Source organism: Bufo gargarizans, chromosome 2 (genome assembly GCF_014858855.1).
Source record: "Bufo gargarizans isolate SCDJY-AF-19 chromosome 2, ASM1485885v1, whole genome shotgun sequence".
In the NCBI taxonomy this organism is placed as follows: Eukaryota; Metazoa; Chordata; class Amphibia; order Anura; family Bufonidae; genus Bufo; species Bufo gargarizans.
The window spans coordinates 187,487,734-187,514,458 of record NC_058081.1 but is presented as its reverse complement, the minus strand read 5'-3'; the positions used below and the strand labels follow the sequence as shown (position 1 = coordinate 187,514,458).

The window sequence follows — 26,725 nt, the reverse complement described above, 5'->3', positions numbered from 1 at the left end:
GGGCGGGCTGGAGGGACGCGCTGGGCGCGTTTCTGAAGGTAGACGGAGCCTCTAGGTGCTAATGACGCCCCCATAGCACCTAGAGGCTCATTAGCATATTAATACAAGTTCTTTTTTTAGCAAAACGGCTGCCCCAAAAGCAATTATATTAGGATGGTTGGGCCAGAGCAGACACTAGCGGATCGCTAGTGTCTGACAGCTAAATATGTGACACCGAAGTGGTAGAAACCCTTTAAGGTTCTTCATTCATTCTAGCGTATCTTTTGCTGCAATTTATGCCAAATTAAATAAAAAACATAGTTTTACAGCAATTTACGAAGAACTACATCGTAAACAACATGATTCTAGGCAAATTGTAGCCAGTTTCGCTGCAATTTTGTAAATCGCAAGAAACCTAGCATATATCTATATAGCCAAAGACTATGGGTCCTATTTTGTAAGATGCTGGGACTGGACATCGAAAGGATGCCACAAGCATGTGAAGGATCCAAAGCCAAACAGCCAAAGATCAGACTGTCAGTAAAAGTGATGCCAGAGGTTGCCCATCACTTTTACTGACAGTGTGCCCTCTGTAGCTAGCTGAGTGTCGACCAGCTGTGCCCCAGCCCTTCGCGGTCAGAGAGCGACATGTCTCACAGGTCGCACATCCCTAAGGGCTCTTTCACAAGAGCGGATCCCGTGCGGGTATTTTGTAGTAAAAAGGTCACAGAGATGCACGGAGCGTTATCAATCATGTTAGTGCTCCTTGTCTCTGCTGCTCCTGCTCCGTACAGTATTAGAACAAAGTTTTATGCAAATAGACTTCGGATGTTTCATCCAAAGTCGATTCGCTCATCCCTATCTATGACCAATCCACCCTTGGCATGGGTGATCAATGTATGATCATTGGGGATCTGACCACTAATCACAATAGAGGGTCCCCAAGTCCCTTGTAAGAATGGAGTGATGATTTACATGTGAGACTATCTCTCTATTCACTTCTAAGGGAGTACAACACTTGGCTATCTCCTCATTCCAGTGATCAGTGGGGGTCCCAGCAGTTGCTCCCCCAACAATCATACATTTATCAGCCTGTGGGTAGGTGCTCAGTGTTATTAACGGGGAAAACCCTTTAAATGTCTGAAAATGGAATACCCCTTTTAATCATATCCAACCATATCATAGTAGCCTATTCAGCTACTTGTGGGTCGATGCACTGTTCTTTCCTACAAGGGATAGCAAAGTGGAGGGGACATACACTGTAGGCTATGCTGTCCTGGAATGTCATGTACCTATAGGATTTAGTTTTATCTCCCCGAAAATAATAGCGTCAACACAGGTAACTTCTGTGAAGGGAACCTATGACATTCCTTTAGTTATGGAGACGAGCTACCATGGTAGTTATAAGGTTAAAGGTATGAAATGCAATCTATTCAGAGTCCATAGTACAGGATAGTCTTTGTGCTGCTTGCTAATTCTAAGCGCACACCTCCCCTGCTTCATTGTTCGTAACCAGGCTGTGACATTCAGTAAGGCTCACACTATGCAGTTCTACAGGATGCCTATCGTGAAGAAAGCTCTGATTGGGATACCGCTCCTATGGATGTTGAAACGGATATTCCTCCCTTACCTGTGGCAGGACCTCAGGTTTTTTTATCGAGCTATTGGCTATATGCGGCAGATCGAACGAGCAGTTAAACGCTGCCCCTCTTTTGGCCTGTTGGACTTGTTTGCGAAACAGGTGTCCATAAGACCAAACCAGACCTTTATTCTGTATCAAGACCAGTCATATACCTACAAGGAGATAGATCTGAAAAGCAACCAAGCAGCGTGGGCTTTGAGTCACTATGCGAAACTGAAAAAAGGTGATTGTGTCGCCATCTTCCTGGGCAACGAGCCTGCATATATCTGGCTTTGGCTGGGACTAGCCAAATTAGGATGCCCAATGGCTTGTATGAACTACAATATCCGTTCTAAATCCTTTCTGCATTGCTTCAAGTGCTGCGGGGCAAAAGTGCTAATTGCTGCTCCAGGTAAGAGGACCCCAATACAGAGCGTAATCCGCGATATTTAATAAGATTGGTAGCAATTGCATGCGTACAGTTATACATTTGGCTTCTAAATATTATTTAGTGCTGTAGTTGCCTATGTGTAGTAGATGTATGCAAAGAAATGCATATGAGATTATAAAGAAAGGGTTAATTATTACTGTTCATAAACGGCATGGAAACAAACACTGATCCAGTCCCTAGGGTGTCATATAGAAGTCAGAGATTGTCTTTAGTAATGTGCTTTATGATCGCTGGCAGCCCCTATGTAATCACAAGACAATCCTGATTACAAAATATTGTCATTTTTTCTGCTCCCTTCTGGTAGAAAACGAAAGTTTTTTTTCTTAAATGCTTAGTGCGTAACCTACAGCCTTCACCTTCACCGACACACATTCTTATCAGTAAGATAATGATTGAGATTTCATGAGTGTTTATAAGGTCTAAGATCAGAGATAAGGAGCCGTAAGCTAGCTATCTGACAGAGCAGAGAGATCCCGCTAGTAAAGCATCTCAGCTCTGTACAGAGAAAAGGACTCCATATTTTTAATAAAGACCAATTGAAAAAATGATTTCTAGCTCATAATGAGTGCAATGCGCTAATAAACAAAAATTAATGAGCCTCTTTAGTGTCACCCACGATGCTAGGGAGGCTCATCCCTGTCCCCTCCTGACATTGGCTTCTCCCACCCGACACCGGATGTTTTCATCCGTGTACAGGGAGAAGCAGCAGCGGCAGTGCGGGCACCGGGAGCGGGGTAAGTATATTCCCTCTGAGGGGCACGGCACATGGGGGGGCAGTTTGGGAAATTGGATAACCCCTTTAAGGGTAGGTTGACACAGAGGCAGGCTCGGACTTGCCCACTGGGGAGCCAGTGAAATCCTCGGTGGGCCCCTTGCCTGTCTGCTTATACTAGTCGGGGGCAAACCCAGCTGCCTGCTGACAAGCGCTGTTGTAATAAACAGCACAGCATTTACCATAGGCACAGTGTATATGTAGCAAGCAGACAGATGCTTGTCCTCTTTAAATAGGCAGGTTTGGGGAAGAAAGGGGACATTTTGGTGTGAAAAAATCGAGAGCTGTGCGATAGTGTAAGCGTTACTTAAAGCAATGGAGCAGCTGGATGCTGTGCTGGGAGAGTTGAGGGCAGAAGCAGCGGTTCGTGGAACTGGCAGGTGCAGCAGTTACTTAGGGGGGCGACTGAGGCGCCTACTTCGCCTCAGCCTTCTTCATTATGGCCACAGCTGGCCCGCCTCCCGGCGCTCCTTAGCCCGGAACTATACCCCCCCTCTGGCTCAGCACTGCAGACGGAGCCCTTCACAGGACCCTTCACGCCTGCGGGCGGCAGGTAAAGCCAAAGCCTGAGCGCCCAGGAGTGGGTGGAATCCAGACAGTTGTCAGAGCCTGGGGGGAGGCCTTGCCATGTCTCCCCAGTCAGCAGTGAACCGCAACTGGGAAACAGGAGCAGGTACGGTGGGCCCCTTCCAGGACGGAGTGAAGAAGGGGCCCCTCGGTGGGAATGCCATGATGGTGGAAATGGGCCTGCCGCAGGCCACGTGGATGGAGGCGGCAGGCCCTCGTCTTCTTTGCAGCAGGAGTTGGTAGGCTCCTCCTCCCCTGAGGCAGTTGAGGCAGTGAGCGAAGATGCCATCGACAAAATTCTAACATTTTTGGCTCTAGACACCATCACAATGGATTTGAAATGAAACGAGCAAGATGTGCTTTAACTGCAGACTGTCAGCTTTAATTTGAGGGTATTTACATCCAAATCAGGTGAACGGTGTAGGAATTATAACAGTTTGCATATGTGCCTCCAACTTGTTAAGGGACCAAAAGTAATGGGGCACAAAAATAATCAGAACTCAAATTTTCATTTTTTAATACTTGGCTGCAAATCCTTTGCAGTCATTTACAGCCTGAAGTCTGGAACACATAGACATCACCAGACTCTGGGTTTCATCCCTGGTGATGCTCTGCCAGGCCTCTACTGCAATTGTCTTCAGTTCCTGCTTGTTCTTGGGGCATTTTCCCTTTAGTTTTGTCATCAGCAAGTGAAATGCATGCTCAATCGGATTCAGGTCAGGTGATGGACTTGGCCATTGCAAAACATTCCACTTCTTTCCCTTAAAAAAAACTCTTTTGTTGCTTTTGCAGTATGCTTTGGGTCATTGTCCATCTGTAGTGTAGTGTAAAGCCCCGTCCAATGAGTTCTGAAGCATTTGGCGGAATATGAGCAGATAATATTGCCCGAAACACTTCAGAATTCATCCTGCTGCTTTTGTCAGCAGTCACATCATCAATAAATACAAGAAAACCAGTTCCATTGGCAGCCATACATGCCCACGCCATTACACTACCACCACCATGCTTCACTGATGAGGTGGTATGCTTAGGATCATGAGCAGTTCTTTTTCTTCTCCATACTCTTCTCTTCCCATTACTCTGGTACAAGTTGATCTTGGTCTTGGTCTCATCTGTCCATAGGATGTTGTTCCAGAACTGTGAATGCTTTTTTAGATGTTGTTTGGCAAACTCTAATCTGGCCTTCCTGTTTTGAAGGTTCACCAATGGTTTACATCTCGTGGTGAACCCTTTGTATTCACTCTGGTGAAGTCTCCTCTTGATTGTTGACTTTGACACACATACACCTACCTCCTGGAGAGTGTTCTTGATCTCGCCAACTGTTGTGAAGGGTGTTTTCTTCACCAGGGAAAGAATTCTTCGGTCATCCACCGCAGTTGTTTTCCGTGGTCTTCCCGGTCTTTTGGTGTTGCTGAGTTCACCAGTGCCTTCCTTCTTTTTAAGAATGTTCCAAACAGTTGTTTTTGCCACACCTAAAGTTTATGCTATCTCTCTGATGGGTTTGTTGTGTTTTTTCAGCCTAATGATGGCTTGCTTCACTGATAGTGACAGCTCTTTGAATCTCATCTTGAGAGTTGACAGAAACAGATTCCAAATGCAAATAGCACATTTGAAATTAACTTTGAACCTTTTATCTGCTCATTGTAATTGGGATAATGAGGGAATAACACACAACTGGCCATGGGGTATGGCGGGGAGCCCTAGCAGAGCTGGGGGTTCAGGTGCGGCCATTTTAGGTTTTCGTGGTAACATGGCGTCGGTCCAAACTCAGGCGGGTGGTTCCGGGGAGGAGGAGGATGATAATGCAAAAGGAGAAGTCTATGTTTGTTTTGAGGGCCCATTGGGGGCGCATTTGAAACAGGAGGTGAGGGAGCAGATTTGGAAAGGGGAGTATGAGGATATATTTTCCCTTCTCTCCTTGGAAAGGTTTAATTTGGATAGAACTAGGAAGGATGAGGGTAGGAAAGAGGACAAAGAAAAACTTAGATATCGGTTAATACCACGTACGTTCCCGAACTGGTTGTGGGCGTTGGCGATATTAGCATGTGTGATCGGGAAAACAATCGCCGGAGTGTTGCTCGGTACTTTTTTGTTTTCTGGATGCTATCGGGGAAGCTTATCGGGTGTATGGGGGACTAGCATGGCTGCGTTACGATGAGCAGTTTAGGCAGCAGAAGGCAGTACGCCCCAATATTAGTTGAGATCACAATGGTTGAAGGTGACGGTGCCAGTTAGATCCGGTCAGTCCTTTCAGAGTAAATCATGGGGCGGTTGACAATCCAGTTTAGCGGCGCTGTCTGTAAGGGGATTGTGCTTCCTGTTCAATGAAGGGGGGTGTAAAATTGGAGCCAAGTGTAAGTTTAAGCACGAGTGCTCCACTTGTGGTGGGTCCCACGGAGCCACACTGTGTTTCAGGGGAAGCAGGCAAAAAGGGGGTGATGTTAATAGAAAAGGGGGAGACACCGATTCGTCTGGAAAGGATAGAACCGTACCTTGATAGGTACCCGAATAAGAGGGCTGCAATTTGTTGCGGGAGGGGTTTTCGTTGGGTTTTCAGATTCCGCTTGTCTCGTTGCGTGCGGTGTTAGTTAAAAAGAATTTGCGTTCGGAGATGGAGCACCCAGATGTAGTTGTTATGTTATGGTTATGGTATTAAATAAAGGTTAAGTATTTATATGTGTATTTTATGTTAATAAAACGGATGCTGTGGCCGATTTAATCCAGTCTGGTGTCCATGTTTCATCGGGGGTTGGTTAGGTCCGGGAGGTATAGTTTGAGGAGGCATGGGTAGGGGCCGATGTAAAAGGTAAGTTAAGTAGTGAAGGGGTCGAGCGGAAGGTAACCAATACCTCCGTCAAGTAATGGCCGGACCAAGGGGCGGGAGCCTTTAGGGGAGGCTATCATGACGGGGGTTGGTTCAGAGAGACCCCGGGGTTTAGGGATTGGCCAGTTCAATTTAGGGGGGGCAGGTATTGGGGGCTTAAATAGGCAGGTTTGGGGAAGTAAGTGGCCATTTTGGTGTGAAAAAATCGAGAGCTTCCACCCACCCACCCTGTTTTGAGGAGGTTTGATGGTAACGTTTGATGGAAGAGGGATTCAAGGTAAAGCAAGGGTGGTGGGTTTGTGGGGCTGGGTGATGGTAAATTTGCAATTTCTCATGGCGGCTGTGGCGGTGGGAGGTCCTTGAAGTTCGTGAGATTCTCAGGTGGAGAGGATGGGAGGGCTTCACAGTTGGGGTTGGACTCCCATGGTTGGCGGTCGGTTGTGGCTAGGTTTTGGGGGCCATCAGTGGTGCCTCTGAGCTGGTGCTCAACAACTGGAGGCAAGATGGCTCACCCCCGCGGGGTAACTCTTTTGTTTTGAGGCTTCAAGGACCTCCCCCGTTAATTGATTAGTATATGTTGTACATAAGTTATGTTATGGTTATGGTATTAAATAAAGGTTAAGTATTTATATGTGTATTTTATGTTAATAAAACGGCTGCTGTGGCCAGTTTCATCCAATCTAGTGTCTGTGTCTCATTGGGGGTTGGTTAGGTCCGGGAGGTGTAGTTTGAGAAGGCATCGGTAGGGGCCGATGTAAAAGGTAAGTTAAGTAGTGGAGGGGTTGAGTGGAAGGTAACCAATACCTCCGTCATGAGTTGCTTAGTGAGAAACTATTTGATATAGTGCAGTGCACAATACTGTTCTGTTTAGCATACTGTATTGTGTGCTAAAATGCATACATTCCTGTGCGTGAGACTGAAAAATGAACAAGTAATATCTCCAGCTCTAGGGTGGGCCCCTAAAATCAATTCCACTGGTGTGCCCTAGGCACCCCAGTCCGACACTGACCAGAGGGGTAGCTTTATCAACACTAGTGTAAAGCAAAACTAGCTTAGTTGCCCATAGCAACCAATCAGATTTGACCTTTCATTTTTCAGAGCTCCTCTGGAAAATGAAAGATGGAATCTAATTGGTTGCTATGGGTAACTAAGCCAGTTTTTCATTACATTAGTTTGATAAATCTCCCCCAGAGTTTTTTGGAGCAGATTTTGAGGCAGGTTTTCATGCAAGTTTTTCAGCCAAAGCCAGAAGTGGATTCAGACAGAACTAGAAATATAAAGGAAGGAACTTACACGTCTGCTTCCTGCTGGGCCAGCCATGACCTCTTATTGAATATAACCACTGCAGTCAATCACTGGTCTCAGCAGTATATGGCATGAGACCTCTGAGGCCAGTGTTTGGCAGCTGCAGTTATGTGTATTATACAGACATATCACTGCTTTAGTAACGTGAACAAAGCCCGGCTGCGGGAGCAGCAGGTTTTATCTTTTTTTCCCTGCCATTTACCACTTTTTAAACTCCGACAACCCCTTGAACAATGTGCATAAATGTCATTCAAAGTATTCAAAGTCCTGTGTTTTGCGTTATATACAGTATCATTGACCACTTGGTATATACAGTAAGTACCACAGTCCATTACCATTAGTCATTTTGGATGACATATTGTTTAGTCATTTTTGTTGCCATACTTTGTCTTTTTATTAGCTGGCAGTCCTGATACTGAGGCCTCCTTTGTGTCCCACAGCCTGTAGTATCCCAGCAACTGTTACCCGGACTGTGCATGCTCAGCACACAAGGGACATTTCAAAGGAAACCGAGATGAGGTAATTTGTGAAAACAGTCCCTGATAATGTATCTAAGAACGAACCTGTGACCTCCTGTTTCATCCATATGGAGCCTGCAAGGAGGCAGCATGTAGCAGCTACATAGCGAAATATGGTGATTTTCTCGTGTCGAGATCTTATCACGGTTTTATGCCATTCATTTCATGTTTTTCTGAAAATCAGTTCAACACAGATAATGCATGAACCATCCATGTACTAATATCATATAGCTATATACAAAAAAAAGTTTTTATTACTACTTCCAGATATGTAAAGCAGCACGGTAATCTTCTGAATTGTACCGTGCTATAATACGATGTCTGTAGAAATGTAGTATGTGGTCATTCCGTACCTCCATATACACTCACCTAAAGAATTATTAGGAACACCTGTTCTATTTCTCATTAATGCGATTATCTAGTCAACCAATCACATGGCAGTTGCTTCAATGCGTGTAGGGTTGTGGTCCTGGTCAAGACAATCTCCTGAACTCCAAACTGAATGTCAGAATGGGAAAGAAAGGTGATTTGAGCAATTTTGAGCATGGCATGGTTTTTGGTGCCAGACAGGCCGGTCTGAGTATTTCACAATCTTCTCAGTTACTGGGATTTTCACGCACAACCATTTCTAGGGTTTACAAAGAATGGTGTGAAAAGGGAAAAACATCCAGTATGCGGCAGTTCCTGTGGGCGAAAATGCCTTGTTGATGCTAGAGGTCAGAGGAGAATGGGCCGACTGATTCAAGCTGATAGAAGAGCAACGTTGACTGAAATAACCACTCGTTACAACCGAGGTATGCAGAAAAGCATTTGTGAAGCCACAACACGCACAACCTTGAGGCGGATGGGCTACAACAGCAGAAGACCCCACCGGGTACCACTCATCTCCACTACAAATAGGAAAAAGAGGCTACAATTTGCACGAGCTCACCAAAATTGGACTGTTGAAGAAAATTGGTTTCTTGAACATGACAATGAGTTCACTGTACTAAAATAGCCCCCACAGTCACCAGATCTCAACCCAATAGAGCATCTTTGGGATGTGGTGGAACGGGAGCTTTGTGCCCTGGATGTGCATCCCTCAAATCTCCATCAACTGCAAGATGCTATCCTATCAATATGGGCCAACATTTCTAGAAAAAATTATCAGCACCTTGTTGAATCAATGCCACGTAGAATTAAGGCAGTTCTGAAGGCAAAAGGGGGTCCAACACCGTATTAGTATGGTGTTCCTAATAATTCTTTAGGTGAGTGTACATCTGATTATATATGTTGGGTTGCGGCATACTCTAATGGATGCCATATGATAGAGCTATTCTCCAATAGAAGCATTACTTTTCTGGAAGCATAGGTGCTAATATGGCGCTCTACAGAGCACCATAGGGCAGTATTGAGCTGTGCCACCATATAGTCTTCTGCATGAGGCCTAAATCCCATAATCACTTTATTCCTGAGGTCAGCATGTAGCTGGAGGGTTCTCAGGATGCCTCGCAGTGACACCCAAACAGTGACTCATCGTGGATGCCGCTGCCTACGCTGCAGTAATAAAGGATCAAGCGAGACGTTTTCTGCAGAAGTACCAACCATTGTAGATTCCCACAGCCAGTGAAAGCTGAATGTGCATCCAAACCTCACTTACATTGACTACATAGTGTGAAAGGGGTTTCTGACTTTTTTTTTTTACTGATAGGTCATCAGTATCTAATCGGTGGGGGTCCCAACACTCAGGACCCCCGCTGATCAGCTGTTTGAGAAGGCACTGGCACTTGCAGTAGTGCCGTGGGCTCCTCCCAGCTCACCAAGCACAGAGTCGTACATTGTATAGCGGCTGTGCTTCATATCGCAGCTCATTCAAGTGAATGCGCCTAGGTCATGTGACCGATGAACGTTGTATTACTGGCCTAGGGAAAGCTGAGAGAAGGCCACAGCGCTACTGCGAGCGCCATGACTTCCTATACAGCTGATCAGCAGTAGCCCCGTTTGTAGGACCTTCACCGATCACATGGTGATGTTAGTGGCTTAGTGCTATACTTAATATAAGAGATCCATCAACAGCAGCTTGTAGATAGTTTTCAGATGAAAATAAATATTAACTTTCTACAATCCACACAGTAAAGTAAACTGTAAAATAAGTTACAATAGGAAAGAAGTGATGATATATTACAGATATGCCACATTTTACTCTTCCTAACAGTATAGCCAATGTTAGTCAAAGGAGGTGGTTCAGATTTTAACATTTCACCTATTTAGACTGTTTAACATAGTTTATATCTATGATCTAGATAAAATGCAGTGTTACTTTGCTAATGTGGTACATTACTTATCTGATACTGATAATCTCTACTTGCAGACAGCATCTGCAAAAAACTGCAAGGAAGAGTTCACATCTGTGTTGGACGCTCTATTAGTAACCCAGCATGTAGTGCTACGAAGGCTATTTTCACACTAGCGGCACTAGCGGCATCCCCTATTGACTATAATGGGGACGTCGGGCAGAGCTCCAGCGCAGCATGGCAGTGCACGGCGAGAGGCCGCTGGACTAAAAGTACTGAATGTCTGACTTTTTAGTCCGGCGGATTCTCACCGCGAACTGCCGTGCTGCGCTGGAGCTCTGCCCCCGTCCCCATTGTAGTCAATGGGGACGGAGCGGCGATCCGACGGCACGGCGAAATAACGGCAGGACGGATCCAACACGGTGAACAGCCTGTCGGATCCGTCCTGCCACTAGTGTGAAAGTACCCTAAGAAAAACCACGAAGGGACCCCGATGGACCCCAATACAACTCAGTGAGGTCCAATGAGCACCATTAGTTTCAGTTGTATGACAGATCTGGTACTCCCATCATTTTCATTTTTCTGCTCCTATGATGGAAAAGAAAACCAGAAAGGACGGCAAAGATGTGAACTGAGCCTTAGCTCCTGTGATGCAGAAGGCCACTTGTGTTGTAAGCATCACTACAGAGATTACATTATGATTCCCATAATACAAATCACCTTAGGAAGCAGTGTGGAACTGGGGTTCCTTGGGCACACAAGAGGTAATTATGCTTAGGGCCTAAACCCTATATCATAAATAATGTCTATACCATAGTGGCAAGTGACTGGCTCAAAAGGCAGCTCTAAACAGATTTTATAACTGACCTTTGGGGCCCACTATGGTATCAGAGCCTGGGCCCACTGGAGGACCCTCTGATATTCTGGTGGGCCAGTCCGACACTGTCAGGAAGTTCTGTTCAGGCACTGAGCCAGTCAGGAATGCTGGGATATGTTAGCCCTGAAGCCTACAGAATTATAACTATATGCAAACTGTAAAACATCGTTTACCATCGTATTTAGATAATTGTGAATGTGTGTGGGTGTGCACCTACTAATAACCTATAATGTAAAAGAAAGTGTAAGGGGTTTTCTAGCACTATCATGGGTTTTAACAGATATACTCATGCTAACCTCATGTACATATTCCCCCCCTTTTTATTTAGACTCCCCCATTTTTACCATGGGCACCATGGTGGCTCATTGGTTAGCACTGGTGCCTTGCAGCGCTGGGCAGTGCCAGACTGGGATGCCTAGGGCCCAGCAGTAAGATTTATTCTTGGGTCAACTGGTGAGATGCATGCAAATATTACCTGCACACACAGTGGGGGAAAGCAGTAAGACACTACAAGATAAAGGATTTTAGGGGTTCCTTCAAGAAGCTGGGTCCCTAGGAAATGAAGATAGTGGCTGACCTGCTTCTTTACGTAGATGTCATCTCAGCCTCTTGATTTATCTATAATAATAAATTGGGTGGTTTCTTAAATATTGTTATTATATGAACATAGAGATGCTGTCTGCCTCATATCTGAATGTAGTGCAGTAACTCTACTGTGTTATGTGTCACTAGTGCAGGGGTGGGAGACTAGGGGCCCACCTTGCTCAGGGGCCCATGGAGGGATTCACCTGTACCCCTGTGGGCCAGTCTGAGCCTGCAGCTGGTGTCCAACGGTGCAACGGAATTTGTACCTTTCTGAAAATAGGTATATCTACTCTCTACAAATATAATTGTTATTAAGCCTGCAGTACATGACATCTCTTTTCATTTTCTTAAGAACTGAAGGCTGCTGTGGAGGAAGTACTGTCCGATCTCAGAGAAGATGGGGTGCTGGTTTTTTACCTGAGCCGAGACTCGTCCACGGAAGGTGTTATAACTTTACTTGACAAAGTGGAAGCTGCCTCTGAAAAGCCTATTCCTGAGTCTTATAGGGCAGGTTCTACCATGAAGACACCAGCTCTGTATATTTACACATCCGGGACTACAGGTAAATCATCTATAATAACTAATGATTCAGGGTCCAAAAACAGAGCCTGGAAACTATAGGCCGGTAAGTTTAACATCTGTTGTGGGTAAACTGTTTGAAGGTTTTCTGAGAGATGCTATGTTAGAGCATCTTAACGGAAATAAGCAAATAACGCCATATCAGCATGGCTTCGTGAGGGATCGGTCATGTCAAACAAATTTAATCAGTTTCTATGAGGAGGTAAGTTCTAGACTTGACAGCGGCGAATCAATGGATGTCGTGTATCTGGACTTCTCCAAAGCATTTGACACTGTACCACATAAAAGGTTAGTATATAAAATGAGAATGCTCGGACTGGGAGAAAACGTCTGTATGTGGGTAAGTAACTGGCTCAATGATAGAAAACAGAGGGTGGTTATTAACGGTACACACTCAGATTGGGTCACTGTCACTAGTGGCGTACCTCAGGGGTCAGTATTGGGCCCTATTCTCTTCAATATATTTATTAATGATCTTGTAGAAGGCTTGCATAGCAAAATATCAATTTTCGCAGATGACACTAAACTGTGTAAAGTAATTAACACTGATGAGGACAGTATAATACTACAGAGGGATCTGGATAGATTGGAGGCTTGGGCAGATAAGTGGCAGATGAGGTTTAACACTGACAAATGTAAAGTTATGCACATGGGAAGGAATAATGCAAGTCACCCGTACTTATTAAATGGTAAAACACTCGGTAACACTGACATGGAAAAGGATCTAGGAATTTTAATAAACAGCAAACTAAGCTGCAAAAAACAGTGTCAGGCAGCTGCTGCCAAGGCCAGTAAGATAATGGGTTGCATCAAAAGGGGCATAGATGCCCGTGATGAGAACATAGTCCTACCACTTTACAAATCATTAGTCAGACCACACATGGAGTACTGTGTACAGTTCTGGGCTCCTGTAAACAAGGCAGACATAGCAGAGCTGGAGAGGGTCCAGAGGAGGGCAACTAAAGTAATAACTGGAATGGGGCAACTACAGTACCCTGAAAGATTATCAAAATTAGGGTTATTCACTTTAGAAAAAAGACGACTGAGAGGAGATCTAATTAATATGTATAAATATATCAGGGGTCAGTACAGAGATCTATCCCATCATCTATTCATTCCCAGGACTGTGACATGTGACGAGGGGACATCCTCTGCGTCTGGAGGAAAGAAGGTTTGTACACAAACATAGAAAAGGATTCTTTACGGTAAGAGCAGTGAGACTATGGAACTCTCTGCCTGAGGAGGTGGTGATGGTGAGTACAATAAAGGAATTCAAGAGGGGTCTGGATGTATTTCTGGAGCGTAATAATATTACAGGCTATGGCTACTAGAGAGGGATCGTTGATCCAGGGAGTTATTCTGATTGCCTGATTGGAGTCGGGAAGGAATTTTTATTCCCCTAAAGTGAGGAAAATTGGCTTCTACCTCACAGGGGTTTTTTGCCTTCCTCTGGATCAACTTGCAGGATAACAGGCCGAACTGGATGGACAAATGTCTTTTTTCGGCCTTATGTACTATGTTACTATGTAATGTCACATCCATTACAAACAGGATCTGACAAATCTCTGCTTTATCAAACACTAGCAAAAGGACCTCGGGTATATTTCATCTATTTCATTTACTGTTTGTGTGTGTTGTTAAAAGATATCGACAGTAACCCCTATAACAGTGACCTCCACAGCCCCCCACCCCCTAACACTGTCTGACCCCCCCACAGTGCCCATCTTATTAAAATAGGACCTCCACAGCAGCCCACCCCCTTAACTTTGACCTTCACAGCAGCCTGTCCCTTTAACAGTGAGTTCCACAGCACCCTTGACAGTGACGTCCACAGGGGCATGCCCCCTTAACAGTGACCTCTACAGCACCCACCCCTTAACACTGACCATAGGTTATAGTCCCCTTAACTGTGACCTCCACCATTCCCGGCCCCCTTAACAGAGACCTCCACAGCGACTGGCCCTTTAATAGTGGCCTCCACAGTCCCCTTCTCTCTTAACAGTGGACTCCACAGTGCCCACCCCTTTAACATTGACCTCCACAGTGGCCAGCCCCCTTAACAGTAACATCCACAGCACCCTCCCTTTTAACAGTGACCTCCACAGCGGCTCTCCCTTTATTAGTGACCTCCACAGTACCCCGTCCCCTTACCAGTGATTTACACAATAATCCGCCCCCTTAATAGTGACCTTCACAGAGCTCCGTTCCCTTAAAATTTGACCTCGACATCACCTATCCTCCTTAGCAGTGACCGTCTGCAGCACACTGCCCTTTAATAATGACCTCCATAGCAGACTGTCCCCTTAACTGTGACCTCCACCGTTCCCTGCCCCCTTAACAGAGACCTCCACAGTGTCCGCCCCTTTAACAGTAACCTCCACAGCATTCTGTCCCCTTAACAGCGACCTCCACAGCGACCCGCCCCTTTAACAGTGACCTCCACAGTGGTTGTCCCTTTATGAGTAACCTCCACAGTAACCCGTCTCCTTACCAGTGATTTACACAATACTCGCCCCCTTAAAAGTGACCTCCACAGAGCTCCGTTCCCTTAAAATTTTACCTCCACAACACCTCGCCCCCTTAACAGTGACCTCTACAGGACCTCGCCCCTTAACACTGATCCCCGTAGCAGACCGTCCTCTTAAGGGTCCATTCACACGTCCGCAAAATGGGTCCGCATCCATTCCGCAATTTTGCGGAACAGGTGCAGACCCATTCATTTTCAATGGGGCCGGAATGTGCTGTCTGTATCCGCATTTGCGGATCCGCACTTCCGTTCCGTAAAAAAATAGAACATGTCCTATTCTTGTCCGCATTTTCTATGAAAGTGTCGGCGATGTGTGGTTTGCAAAATGCGGAAAACACATTGCCGATGTACGTGTTTTGCGCAAAACACATACGGACATGTGAATGGACCCTGATCCAGGGAGTTATTCTGATTGCCTGATTGGAGTCGGGAAGGAATTTTTTTTTTTATTCCCCTAAAGTGGGGGAAATTGGCTTCTACCTCACAGTTTTTTTTTTTGGCGTTCCTCTGGATCAACTTGCAGGATAACAGACTGAACTGGATGGACAAATGTCTTTTTTCGGCCTTATGTACTATGTTACAATGTTTATTGTGCCCTCCACAGCAGCCTGCCCCTAGGTTGGCCAGAGGTCCGGTTTTAGGCAGGACAGTCTGGCTTTCAGACTCTCTTGTCCTCTGTCCGGCGCAGGGCCTGGACAGACACAGGAATGTCATTTTGAACAACTCACTCTCAGACAGCAGCACTGTGCAGTCTGAGCGTGAGCTGCAGGGAAAAAGTCACCCTTCCTCCCACCCCTGACAGAAGTTTATTTTTACCTTCATTTTTTCAATCCCTGTCGACTTACCGAGTTGGGCGTGGCTTAGCAGGACCTGGGGGGCGTTTTTTTTTTAGTTCATCTTTTGACCTGCCCCCTGAACTGTGACCTCCACAGCACTCCACGCTCTTAACAGTGTCATCTACAGTGCCCTGCCCCTTTAAAATCTATTGCTGGAACAAAGGTACATCTGAAAATAAGGTACTAAGTGCTATTAGGCCACGGCTTTACTTCAATAGCGATTATCCTGGTGACAGATTTCCTTTAAAGCTGACCTACAGCAGTGAAGAAAAATGGCTTGTTTGTTATGGAAACCTGGAGTAAAGCTGTGTGTATGTGGAGACTAAGGGCCTGCGAGCTTCTGTTGGCTGATAAGGGTCATGTGACCAGGCTTCTATTGGCTAATGCATTTTTGGGGAATATCTCAGGAACGGTACATGCTAGAGAGTTGAGATCTGGTCTAAAACCTTCCCGGACACCTGGTGTACCTGTGTGCCAAATTTCATGATTGTAAAATGCGACAGTGCGGATTCCTTTAGTGGACATACATAGACACACACATACATACATACATACATACACTCAGCTTTATATATTAGATTTTTTATTATTAGGTAGAGAAATGTGTATAAATTAGTTTGTAGCCCAAATGAAATAGGTTAAAAACTTCATAATCACTTCCACTGTACCCCTTTAACCCCTTCTGGAAACAACCAGTTTTCAGCTTATGGAGCAAGCGCAATTTTGCTAATCTGACGTATCACTTTATGTGGTAATACCTTTGGAATGCCTTTACTTATCCAACCAATTCTGAGATTGTTTTCTCATTACATATTGTTAGTGATAAATTTTGGTCAATATATTTTACCTTTATTTATAAATAAATAAAAATCCAAATTTTACTGAAAATTAGGGGGGGGGGGTCACAATTTTTACAATTTGATTTCCTCTTCATTTAAGACAGTGTGTGATACTTCACAAAATAGAAGCAATTTTTTTAATGTTCAATAAAATTCCAAAACCAACTTTTTTAATGGGCAATTCAGTTTCGAAGTTACTTTGAGGGGTTTGCATATTAGAAACCACAAGACATGAGCGAATGGAAGCTGATGAAGTGGAATTCGATCCGAATTTCAGTAAAAATTCGATTTGCAACGAATGCGAATTTCCTCACGCTTTATGGTAACAAATCACATTTTTCCTAAAATGGCGGCTACACGTGTGAGGACTGAGGACATGGAGCAAGGAACTCTGGGAAGGGGAGATCACCCAGATTAACATGCCTGCATGTAGCCAATCAGCAGCCAGCCAGCCCTGTGATGTCACAGCCCTATAAATATGGCAACCATTTTAGATTCTGCCATTTTCCAGCGTTGTGTGCAGGGACAGAAGGGTGAAAGTGCTAGGGACAGCAATTGGAAAAACCTCTATGTTTAAAAAAAAAACTCAAAAAAGGATTTATAAGTGCAGGGAAAGGATAGGGAGGAGTCATTTCACAGCATCTTAGTACGGGGGAGATGTCAGAAGGCGCTAGGGACATTGATGGAAAAGTGATTTACAAGTGCAGGTAACAATTATTTGGGGATCCAAATAGTCATTAGACAGCTCTGTCATTCCATCTTTTTGTTATTGGGCTGCAAGTGTTGCATTGAAGAGCTTATATCTTAAAGCGTATAGGGGCGTATTTCAGGACAACAAGAAAAATATATACGCACTGCACTGTTGCAGTTATTTCTGGTGAAAGCGTATAGGGGCGTATTACATAAAAAAATGAAAAAATATATACGCACTGCACTGTTGCAGTTATTTCTGGTGAAAGCCTATAGGGGCGTATTAAAGTAAAAAAAAGAAAAATATATACGCACTACACTGTTGCATTTATTTCTGGTGAAAGCAAATAGGGGCGTATTTCAGTAAAATAAGAAAAATATATACGCACTGCACTGTTGCAGTTATTTCGGGGGAAAGCGTATAAGGGCGTATTTCAGTCCAACAAGAAAAATATACAGTATAAGCACTGCACTGTTGCAGTTATTTCTCGTGAAAGCCTATAGGGGCGTATTTCAGTAAAATAAGAAAAATATATACCCACTGCACTGTTGCAGTTATTTCTGGTGAAAGCCTATAGGGGCGTATTACAGTAAAATAAGAAAAATATATAAGCACTGCACTGTTGCAGTTATTTCTGTAGAAAGCCTATAGGGGCGTATTTCAGTAAAATACGAAAAATATATATGCACTGCACTGTTGCAGTTATTTCTGGTGAAAGCATATAGGCGCGTATTTCAGTAAAATAAGAAAAATATATATGCACTGTTGCAGTTATTTTTGGTGAAAGTGTATAGGGGCGTATTTCAGTAAAATAAGAAAAATATATATGCACTGCACTGTTGCAGTTATTTCTGGTGAAAGCCTATAGGGGCGTATTTCAGTAAAGTAAGAAACATATATACGCACTGCACTGTTATTGAAAAAATGGTGAAAGCCTATAGGGGCGTATTTCAGTAAAATAAGAAAAATATATATGCACTGTTGCAGTTATTTCTGTTGAAAGCCTATAGGGGCATATTTCAGTAAAATAAGAAAAATATATACGCACTGCACTGTTGTAGTTATTTCTGGTGAAAGCGTATAGGGGCGTATTTCAGTAAAATAAGAAAAATATATACGCACTGTACTGTTGCAGTTATTTCTGTAGAAAGCCTATAGGGGCGTATTTCAGTAAAATAAGAAAAATATATATGCACTGCACTGTTGCAGTTATTTCTGGTGAAAGCATATAGGCGCGTATTTCAGTAAAATAAGAAAAATATATATGCACTGTTGCAGTTATTTCTGGTGAAAGTGTATAGGGGCGTATTTCTGTAAAATAAGAAAAATATATATGCACTGCACTGTTGCAGTTCTTTCTGGTGAAAGCCTATAGGGGCATATTTCAGTAAAATAAGAAAAATATATACGCGCTCCATGTTGCAGTTATTTCTGGTGAAAGCGTATAGGGGGATATTACAGTAAAAAAAGAAAAATATATTCTCAGGGCATTTCTGCAGTTAATTCTGGTGAAAGCGTATAGGGGCATATTTCAGTAAAATAAGAAAAATATAGACGCACTGCACTAATGCAGTTATTTTGGGGGAAAGCGTATAAGGGCGTATTTCAGTGCAACAAGAAAAATATACAGTATAAGCACTGCACTGTTGCAGTTATTTCTGGTGAAAGCCTATAGGGGCGTATTTCAGTAAAATAAGAAAAATATATCTGCACTGCACTGTTGCAGTTATTTCTGGTGAAAGCATATAGACGCTTATTTCAGTAAAATAAGAAAAATATATGTGCACTGTTGCAGTTATTTCTGGTGAAAGTGTATAGGGGCGTATTTCAGTAAAATAAGAAAAATATATACGCACTGCACTGTTGCAGTTATTTCTGTAGAAAGCCTATAGGGGCGTATTTCAGTAAAATAAGAAGAATATATATGCACTGTTGCAGTTATTTCTGGTGAAAGTGTATAGGGGCGTATTTCAGTAAAATAAGAAAAATATATATGCACTGCACTGTTGCAGTTATTTCTGGTGAAAGCGTATAGGGGCGTATTACAGTAAAAAAAGAAAAATATATTCTCAGGGCATTTCTGCAGTTATATCTGGTGAAAGCGTATAAAGGCATATTTCAGTAAAATAAGAAAAATATATACGCACTGCATTGTTGCAGTTATTTCTGGTGAAAGCGTATAGCAGCGTATTACAGTAAAAAAAAGAAAAATATATTCTCAGGGCATTTCTGCAGTTAATTCTGGTGAAAGCGTATAGGGGCATATTTCAGTAAAATAAGAAAAATATATACGCACTGCACTGTTGAAGTTATTTCTGGTGAACGCCTATAGGGGCGTATTACAGTAAAATAAGAAAAATATATAAGCACTGCACTGTTGCAGTTATTTCTAGTGAAAGTGTATAGGGGCGTATTTCAGTAAAATAAGAAAAATATATACGCACTGCACTGTTGCAGTTATTTCTGTAGAAAGCCTATAGGGGCGTATTTCAGTAAAATAAGAAAAATATATACGCACTGCACTGTTGCAGTTATTTCTGGTGAACGCCTATAGGGGCGTATTACAGTAAAATAAGAAAAATATATAAGCACTGCACTGTTGCAGTTATTTCTAGTGAAAGTGTATAGGGGCGTATTTCAGTAAAATAAGAAAAATATATACGCACTGCACTGTTGCAGTTATTTCTGTAGAAAGCCTATAGGGGCGTATTTCAGTAAAATAAGAAAAATATATATGCACTGCACTGTTGCAGTTATTTCTGGTGAAAGCATATAGGCGCGTATTTCAGTAAAATAAGAAAAATATATATGCACTGTTGCAGTTATTTCTGGTGAAAGTGTATAGGGGCGTATTTCAGTAAAATAAGAAAAATATATATGCACTGCACTGTTGCAGTTATTTCTGGTGAAAGCCTATAGGGGCGTATTTCAGTAAAGTAAGAAACATATATACGCACTGCACTGTTATTGAAAAAATGGTGAAAGCCTATAGGGGCGTATTTCAGTAAAATAAGAAAAATATATATGCACTGTTGCAGTTATTTCTGGTGAAAGCCTATAGGGGCATATTTCAGTAAAATAAGAAAAATATATATGCACTGCACTGTTGCAGTTATTTCTGGTGAAAGCCTATAGGGGCGTATTACAGTAAAATAAGAAAAATATATAAATTGCACTTTTGTAGTTATTTCTAGTGAAAGCGTATAGGGGCGTATTTCAGTAAAATAAGAAAAATATATAAGCACTGCACTGTTGCAGTTATTTCTAGTGAAAGTGTATAGGGGCGTATTTCAGTAAAATAAGAAAAATATATACGCACTGCACTGTTGCAGTTATTTCTGTAGAAAGCCTATAGGGGCGTATTTCAGTAAAATAAGAAAAATATATATGCACTGCACTGTTGCAGTTATTTCTGGTGAAAGCATATAGGCGCGTATTTCAGTAAAATAAGAAAAATATATATGCACTGTTGCAGTTATTTCTGGTGAAAGTGTATAGGGGCGTATTTCAGTAAAATAAGAAAAATATATATGCACTGCACTGTTGCAGTTATTTCTGGTGAAAGCCTATAGGGGCGTATTTCAGTAAAGTAAGAAACATATATACGCACTGCACTGTTATTGAAAAAATGGTGAAAGCCTATAGGGGCGTATTTCAGTAAAATAAGAAAAATATATATGCACTGTTGCAGTTATTTCTGGTGAAAGCCTATAGGGGCATATTTCAGTAAAATAAGAAAAATATATATGCACTGCACTGTTGCAGTTATTTCTGGTGAAAGCCTATAGGGGCGTATTACAGTAAAATAAGAAAAATATATAAATTGCACTTTTGTAGTTATTTCTAGTGAAAGCGTATAGGGGCGTATTTCAGTAAAATAAGAAAAATATATACGCACTGTACTGTTGCAGTTATTTCTGTAGAAAGCCTATAGGGGCGTATTTCAGTAAAATAAGAAAAATATATATGCACTGCACTGTTGCAGTTCTTTCTGGTGAAAGCCTATAGGGGCATATTTCAGTAAAATAAGAAAAATATATACGCGCTCCATGTTGCAGTTATTTCTGGTGAAAGCGTATAGGGGGATATTACAGTAAAAAAAGAAAAATATATTCTCAGGGCATTTCTGCAGTTAATTCTGGTGAAAGCGTATAGGGGCATATTTCAGTAAAATAAGAAAAATATAGACGCACTGCACTGTTGCAGTTATTTTGGGGGAAAGCGTATAAGGGCGTATTTCAGTGCAACAAGAAAAATATACAGTATAAGCACTGCACTGTTGCAGTTATTTCTGGTGAAAGCCTATAGGGGCGTATTTCAGTAAAATAAGAAAAATATATACGCACTGCACTGTTGCAGTTATTTCTGGTGAAAGCATATAGACGCGTATTTCAGTAAAATAAGAAAAATATATATGCACTGTTGCAGTTATTTCTGGTGAAAGTGTATAGGGGCGTATTTCAGTAAAATAAGAAAAATATATACGCACTGCACTGTTGCAGTTATTTCTGTAGAAAGCCTATAGGGGCGTATTTCAGTAAAATAAGAAAAATATATATGCACTGCTGCAGTTATTTCTGGTGAAAGTGTATAGGGGCGTATTTCAGTAAAATAAGAAAAATATATATGCACTGCACTGTTGCAGTTATTTCTGGTGAAAGCGTATAGGGGCGTATTACAGTAAAAAAAGAAAAATATATTCTCAGGGCATTTCTGCAGTTATATCTGGTGAAAGCGTATAAAGGCATATTTCAGTAAAATAAGAAAAATATATACGCACTGCACTGTTGCAGTTATTTCTGGTGAAAGCGTATAGCGGCGTATTACAGTAAAAAAAAGAAAAATATATTCTCAGGGCATTTCTGCAGTTAATTCTGGTGAAAGCGTATAGGGGCATATTTCAGTAAAATAAGAAAAATATAGACGCACTGCACTGTTGCAGTTATTTCTCGGGAATGCGTATAAGGGCGTATTTCAGTCCAACAAGAAAAATATACAGTATAAGCACTGCACTGTTGCAGTTATGTCTGGTGAAAGCTTATAGGGGCGTATTTCAGTAAAATAAGAAAAATATATATGCACTGTTGCAGTTATTTCTGGTGAAAGTGTATAGGGGCGTATTTCAGTAAAATAAGAAAAATATATACGCACTGCACTGTTGCAGTTATTTCTGTAGAAAGCCTATAGGGGCGTATTTCAGTAAAATAAGAAAAATATGCACTGTTGCAGTTATTTCTGGTGAAAGTGTATAGCGGCATATTTCAGTAAAATAAGAAAAATATATATGCACTGCACTGTTGCAGTTATTTCTGGTGAAAGCGTATAGGGGCGTATTACAGTAAAAAAAGAAAAATATATTCTCAGGGCATTTCTGCAGTTATATCTGGTGAAAGCGTATAGCGGCATATTTCAGTAAAATAAGAAAAAATATATACGCACTGCACTGTTGCAGTTATTTCTGGTGAAAGCGTATAGCGGCGTATTACAGTAAAAAAAATAAAAATATATTCTCAGGGCATTTCTGCAGTTAATTCTGGTGAAAGCGTATAGGGGCATATTTCAGTAAAATAAGAAAAATATAGACGCACTGCACTGCTGCACTGTTATTTCTGGGGAAAGCGTATAAGGGCGTATTTCAGTCCAACAAGAAAAATATACAGTATAAGCACTGCACTGTTGCAGTTATTTCTAGTGAAAGCGTATAGGGGCGTATTACAGTAAAAAAATATATATATATATATACGCACTGCACTGTTGCAGTTATTTCTGGTGAAAGCCTATAGGGGCGTATTACAGTAAAATAAGAAAAATATATACGCACTGCACTGTTGCAGTTATTTCTGGTGAAAGCCTATAGGGGCGTATTTCAGTAAAATAAGAAAAATATATATGCACTGCACTGTTGCAGTTATTTCTGGTGAAAGCATATAGGCACGTATTTCAGTAAAATAAGAAAAATATATATGCACTGTTGCAGTTATTTCTGATGAAATTGTATAGGGGCGTATTTCAGTAAAATAAGAAAAATATATATGCACTGCACTGTTGCAGTTATTTCTAGTGAAAGCATATAGGGGCGTATTACACTAAAAAAAGAAAAATATATTCTCAGTGCATTTCTGCAGTTATTTCTGGTGAAAGCATATAGTGGCCTATTTTAGTCCAACAAGAAAAATATATGTTCAGTTCAATTCTGCAGTTATTTCTGTTGAAAGCATATAGGGGCGTATTACAGTAAAAAAAGAAAAATATATACGCATTTCACTGGTGCACTTATTTGTGGCAAAAACATTCAGGGGCCTATTTCAGTATAGAAAGAAAATATATATATGCACTTCACTGGTGCATTTATTTCTGCTGAAAGCGTTTACTGGCCTATTTCAGTGCAAAAAGAAAAATGCATTCTCAGTTCACGTCAGCGGCGGTTATGTGTTGAAATCGTTTAGTGGCCTATTTTAGTACAAAAAGAAAAATACATTCTCAGTTCTAGTCGGCGGTGGTGATATGTGTTGAAAGCGTTTAGTGGCCTATTTCAGTACAAAGAGTAAAATACATTCTTAGTTCAGGTTGGCGGTTATATGTGTTGAAAGCATGGCTGGGATTCAGCAGGGTGGCAGCATTGGGAGGTCGGAAGCCAAACGTGCCCGGGGTAGAGCACCTGCTTCTCAGCAGCCTACCTACCCGGGAAGTAGTGGTGCAGGGGTTCACGGAAGTAGCGGCAGTAGCAGTCAGTCAGTGTGGCAGTTATATGTGGTAAAATCTTTATTGAAGTATTTTGGTCGAAAAACTAAATTGATTCAGCGGTCAGCGCTGCGGTTATATGCGGTTAAATCTCCATGATAAATCTTCAGCATGGGGGCCCCGTGTGGCTTCTACACACTTTCAAAATAATCCTTCAGCAGAGCGAATAGATGCTTGATGACCGGGATGCTGTTGGGAGCAGCGGTTCATTTCTGAGATGTCTATATAGTGCGGGGGGAATCCGAAGACCCTTTCCATCTCCGTGCTCCGTTATATATGGTAAAATCTTTATTTAAGTATTTTGGTGGAAAAAAAAATTCATGCAGCGTTCAGCGCTGCAGTTATATGTGGTAAAATCTTTTGTGAATTATTTCAGTGGAAAAACAAATTTCATGCAGCGTTTAGCACTGCAGTTATATGCAGTGATTCTAAGAGTGACGCCTGTCATCTGCATGTCATACTGACTCAGTATTATTTCACTACCAAAGCAGACTCCCTATGTGTGTTACTGCAAGGCAGTGTTCTACACCACTACAAAGGCTCTCAGCAGCAAGGAAATAGCAGTTTCTTAACGCGATTCGCAGCAAAAAAATTTGGATCTAAGTGAATTTTTCCGAAAAATTCGGCAAACCGCCGGAATCGAATTTTTAAAAAATTCGCTCATCTCTAGAAACCACCCATATTTACCTAATTTTAGAAACTGCACTCCTCAATTTATTCAAAACTAATTTTAGAAACTGTCCAGCTGTCCAAGATCTGAGGCCGATCATTTACATATGTTCTGGACCTATACAGAATTAGAAGGATATTGGAGGGTAATACATAATTATACTACCCAAAAAGAGAAAGTGGCGATACCATTTACGGTAGAGTCCTGGATCTTGAGTGATCTATCCAAGGTTGGGTGCCATAAATGTAAAGGATTCTTTTGCTTAAAGGGAGTCTTTCATCTAAAATACCCATTATAGAACACTAACCCCATGATCTACATTATAGTTGCATATTTGAATGCTACTTACCGTATAGCTGTCCGTCGCTTATTTTCGCTGAAAAACACTTTTATTCAATATGTAAATTAGGTTCTGAAGGTGCCCAGGGGCCCCAGGCCCCTCATCGCTTTTCATATGAAACCCCTCTCCTTTCACCCCTCTGGCCCGCCCTAGGTTCTTCAGAAATCCAGCACCAGCGCCGTTCACAAGATTTGCCACGTCTACGCACTTTATTCCCCATTATGGGCAGAGGCACAAGGCCGGATAGATGTACGGGCCAGCACATGCGCATTAAACGCTCTTGAGCCTCTGTTTGGGAGGGAATTGGGGGGTTAAGGTTTATGAAAATGGAAATGATTATTTAGATTTTTTATCTTCTATGGTAATATTATTCTTCAATAAAAACTTATGAAAAAAAAAACTTTTTAAACCTTTTAGATTTTCCGCAGGAATTAAAGCAAAATGTACGTTATTGGTACATGGCAGAGGTCAGAAGAGTAGCAGAGTCATTTGGCTTTTGGAGGGCAGATTTTGCAGAAATGTTTTTCAGGTGCCATGCTGCATTTGCAGAGACCCTGAGGTACCTCTACAGTGGAAACCTCCAAAAAGTGATGGCATTTTGGAAACTACACCTCTCAATGAATTTATTGAGGGGTGTAGTGAGTGTTTTGACCTCACGAGGATTTCATAGAATTTAGTAACACTTGGCTGTGAAAATGAAAAAAAAAATTCTAATAAAATTATGCTTCAGCTCCAAATTTTTTATTTGCACAAAGAGTAACAGGAGAAGAAGCACCTAAATATTGGTTACCCATTTTGTCCTAAAAAATTGCAACATCCTATATGTAGCCATAAACTGCTGTATGGGCATACTGCAGGGCTCAGAAGGGAAGGAGCACCATTTCACTGGAAAGGGGTGTTGTGAACATTTTGACCCCATGGGTGTTTTGCAAAAATGCATGCACAGCATATTGCAATTTTTACACAGATATGCCATTTCAGTTGCCAATATGTTGTGCCCAGCGTATGTCAGTGTGAAAAACAAGTACTCTTCTTATTAGGCGGTGCTTCCTGTTTTAGAAACACCCTAAATTTGGCCCTATTAATTTGCCTGTATACGTATAAGAGGGCTTAGGAGTATGAGAGAACGTGCTGTAAGGGATCATCTCTTTTCGGGGGGGGGCACACTCACAGATATCTTCGCAGACACGGTTATAATGTCCAAACTCTTGGTTTATTTCAGACACTTCAGCAAAGCACAGGTTATGAAGTCGCAGCTTCAACTTATCACGTGTGACATCTACACAAAATAACAAACCCTTGCCCGGCTAGGCTCTAACTAAACACATAAACGTATCCCTGACTCGCCTAGAGAGCTCTGTTCACACATGGAACACAAATGCGGCTTTCCTCGGCCATACAGTCCAGCAACCTCCAGGCTGTGACACTTCAATACCTTTAGGGGGATTGTGGCCCAGTAGTCCTCCCGACTCTGGCCTCGTGATCCTTGTTTCACAGGCGTCACTGTGTCCCCCAAAGTTCAGGCTATCGCCTAGCCTCGTGGCCCCTCAGCCAACCCGGCTGAGACCACTCACACAAAGCCTCTGCTCCAGGGTCACAAACACTACCCCCAGACTGACATACTGGGAGGCGCTTTATGCCGGCCTGATTACAGTAGGCCTCACCTGCGATCACATCAGGTAGAAGGGAATACCCGTGCTGAAAGGGTGTGGATTGGCAGATCCCACTGC

The 26,725-nt window shown here is 42.3% G+C and overlaps 1 protein-coding gene across 1 annotated transcript in view; it reads left to right on the top strand.

Moving 5' to 3' along the window:
• The first annotated feature begins 1,437 nt into the window (after positions 1–1,437).
• The window catches only part of LOC122927685 (very long-chain acyl-CoA synthetase-like), an 84,254-nt gene continuing 58,966 nt past the window's right edge, over positions 1,438–26,725 (top strand). The window contains exons 1-2 of the mRNA XM_044279771.1: positions 1,438–2,012; positions 12,125–12,334. Of these exons, the coding sequence (XP_044135706.1) occupies positions 1,523–2,012; positions 12,125–12,334 (700 nt within the window). The 5' untranslated portion in view covers positions 1,438–1,522. The remainder of the gene's footprint in view (positions 2,013–12,124; positions 12,335–26,725) is intronic.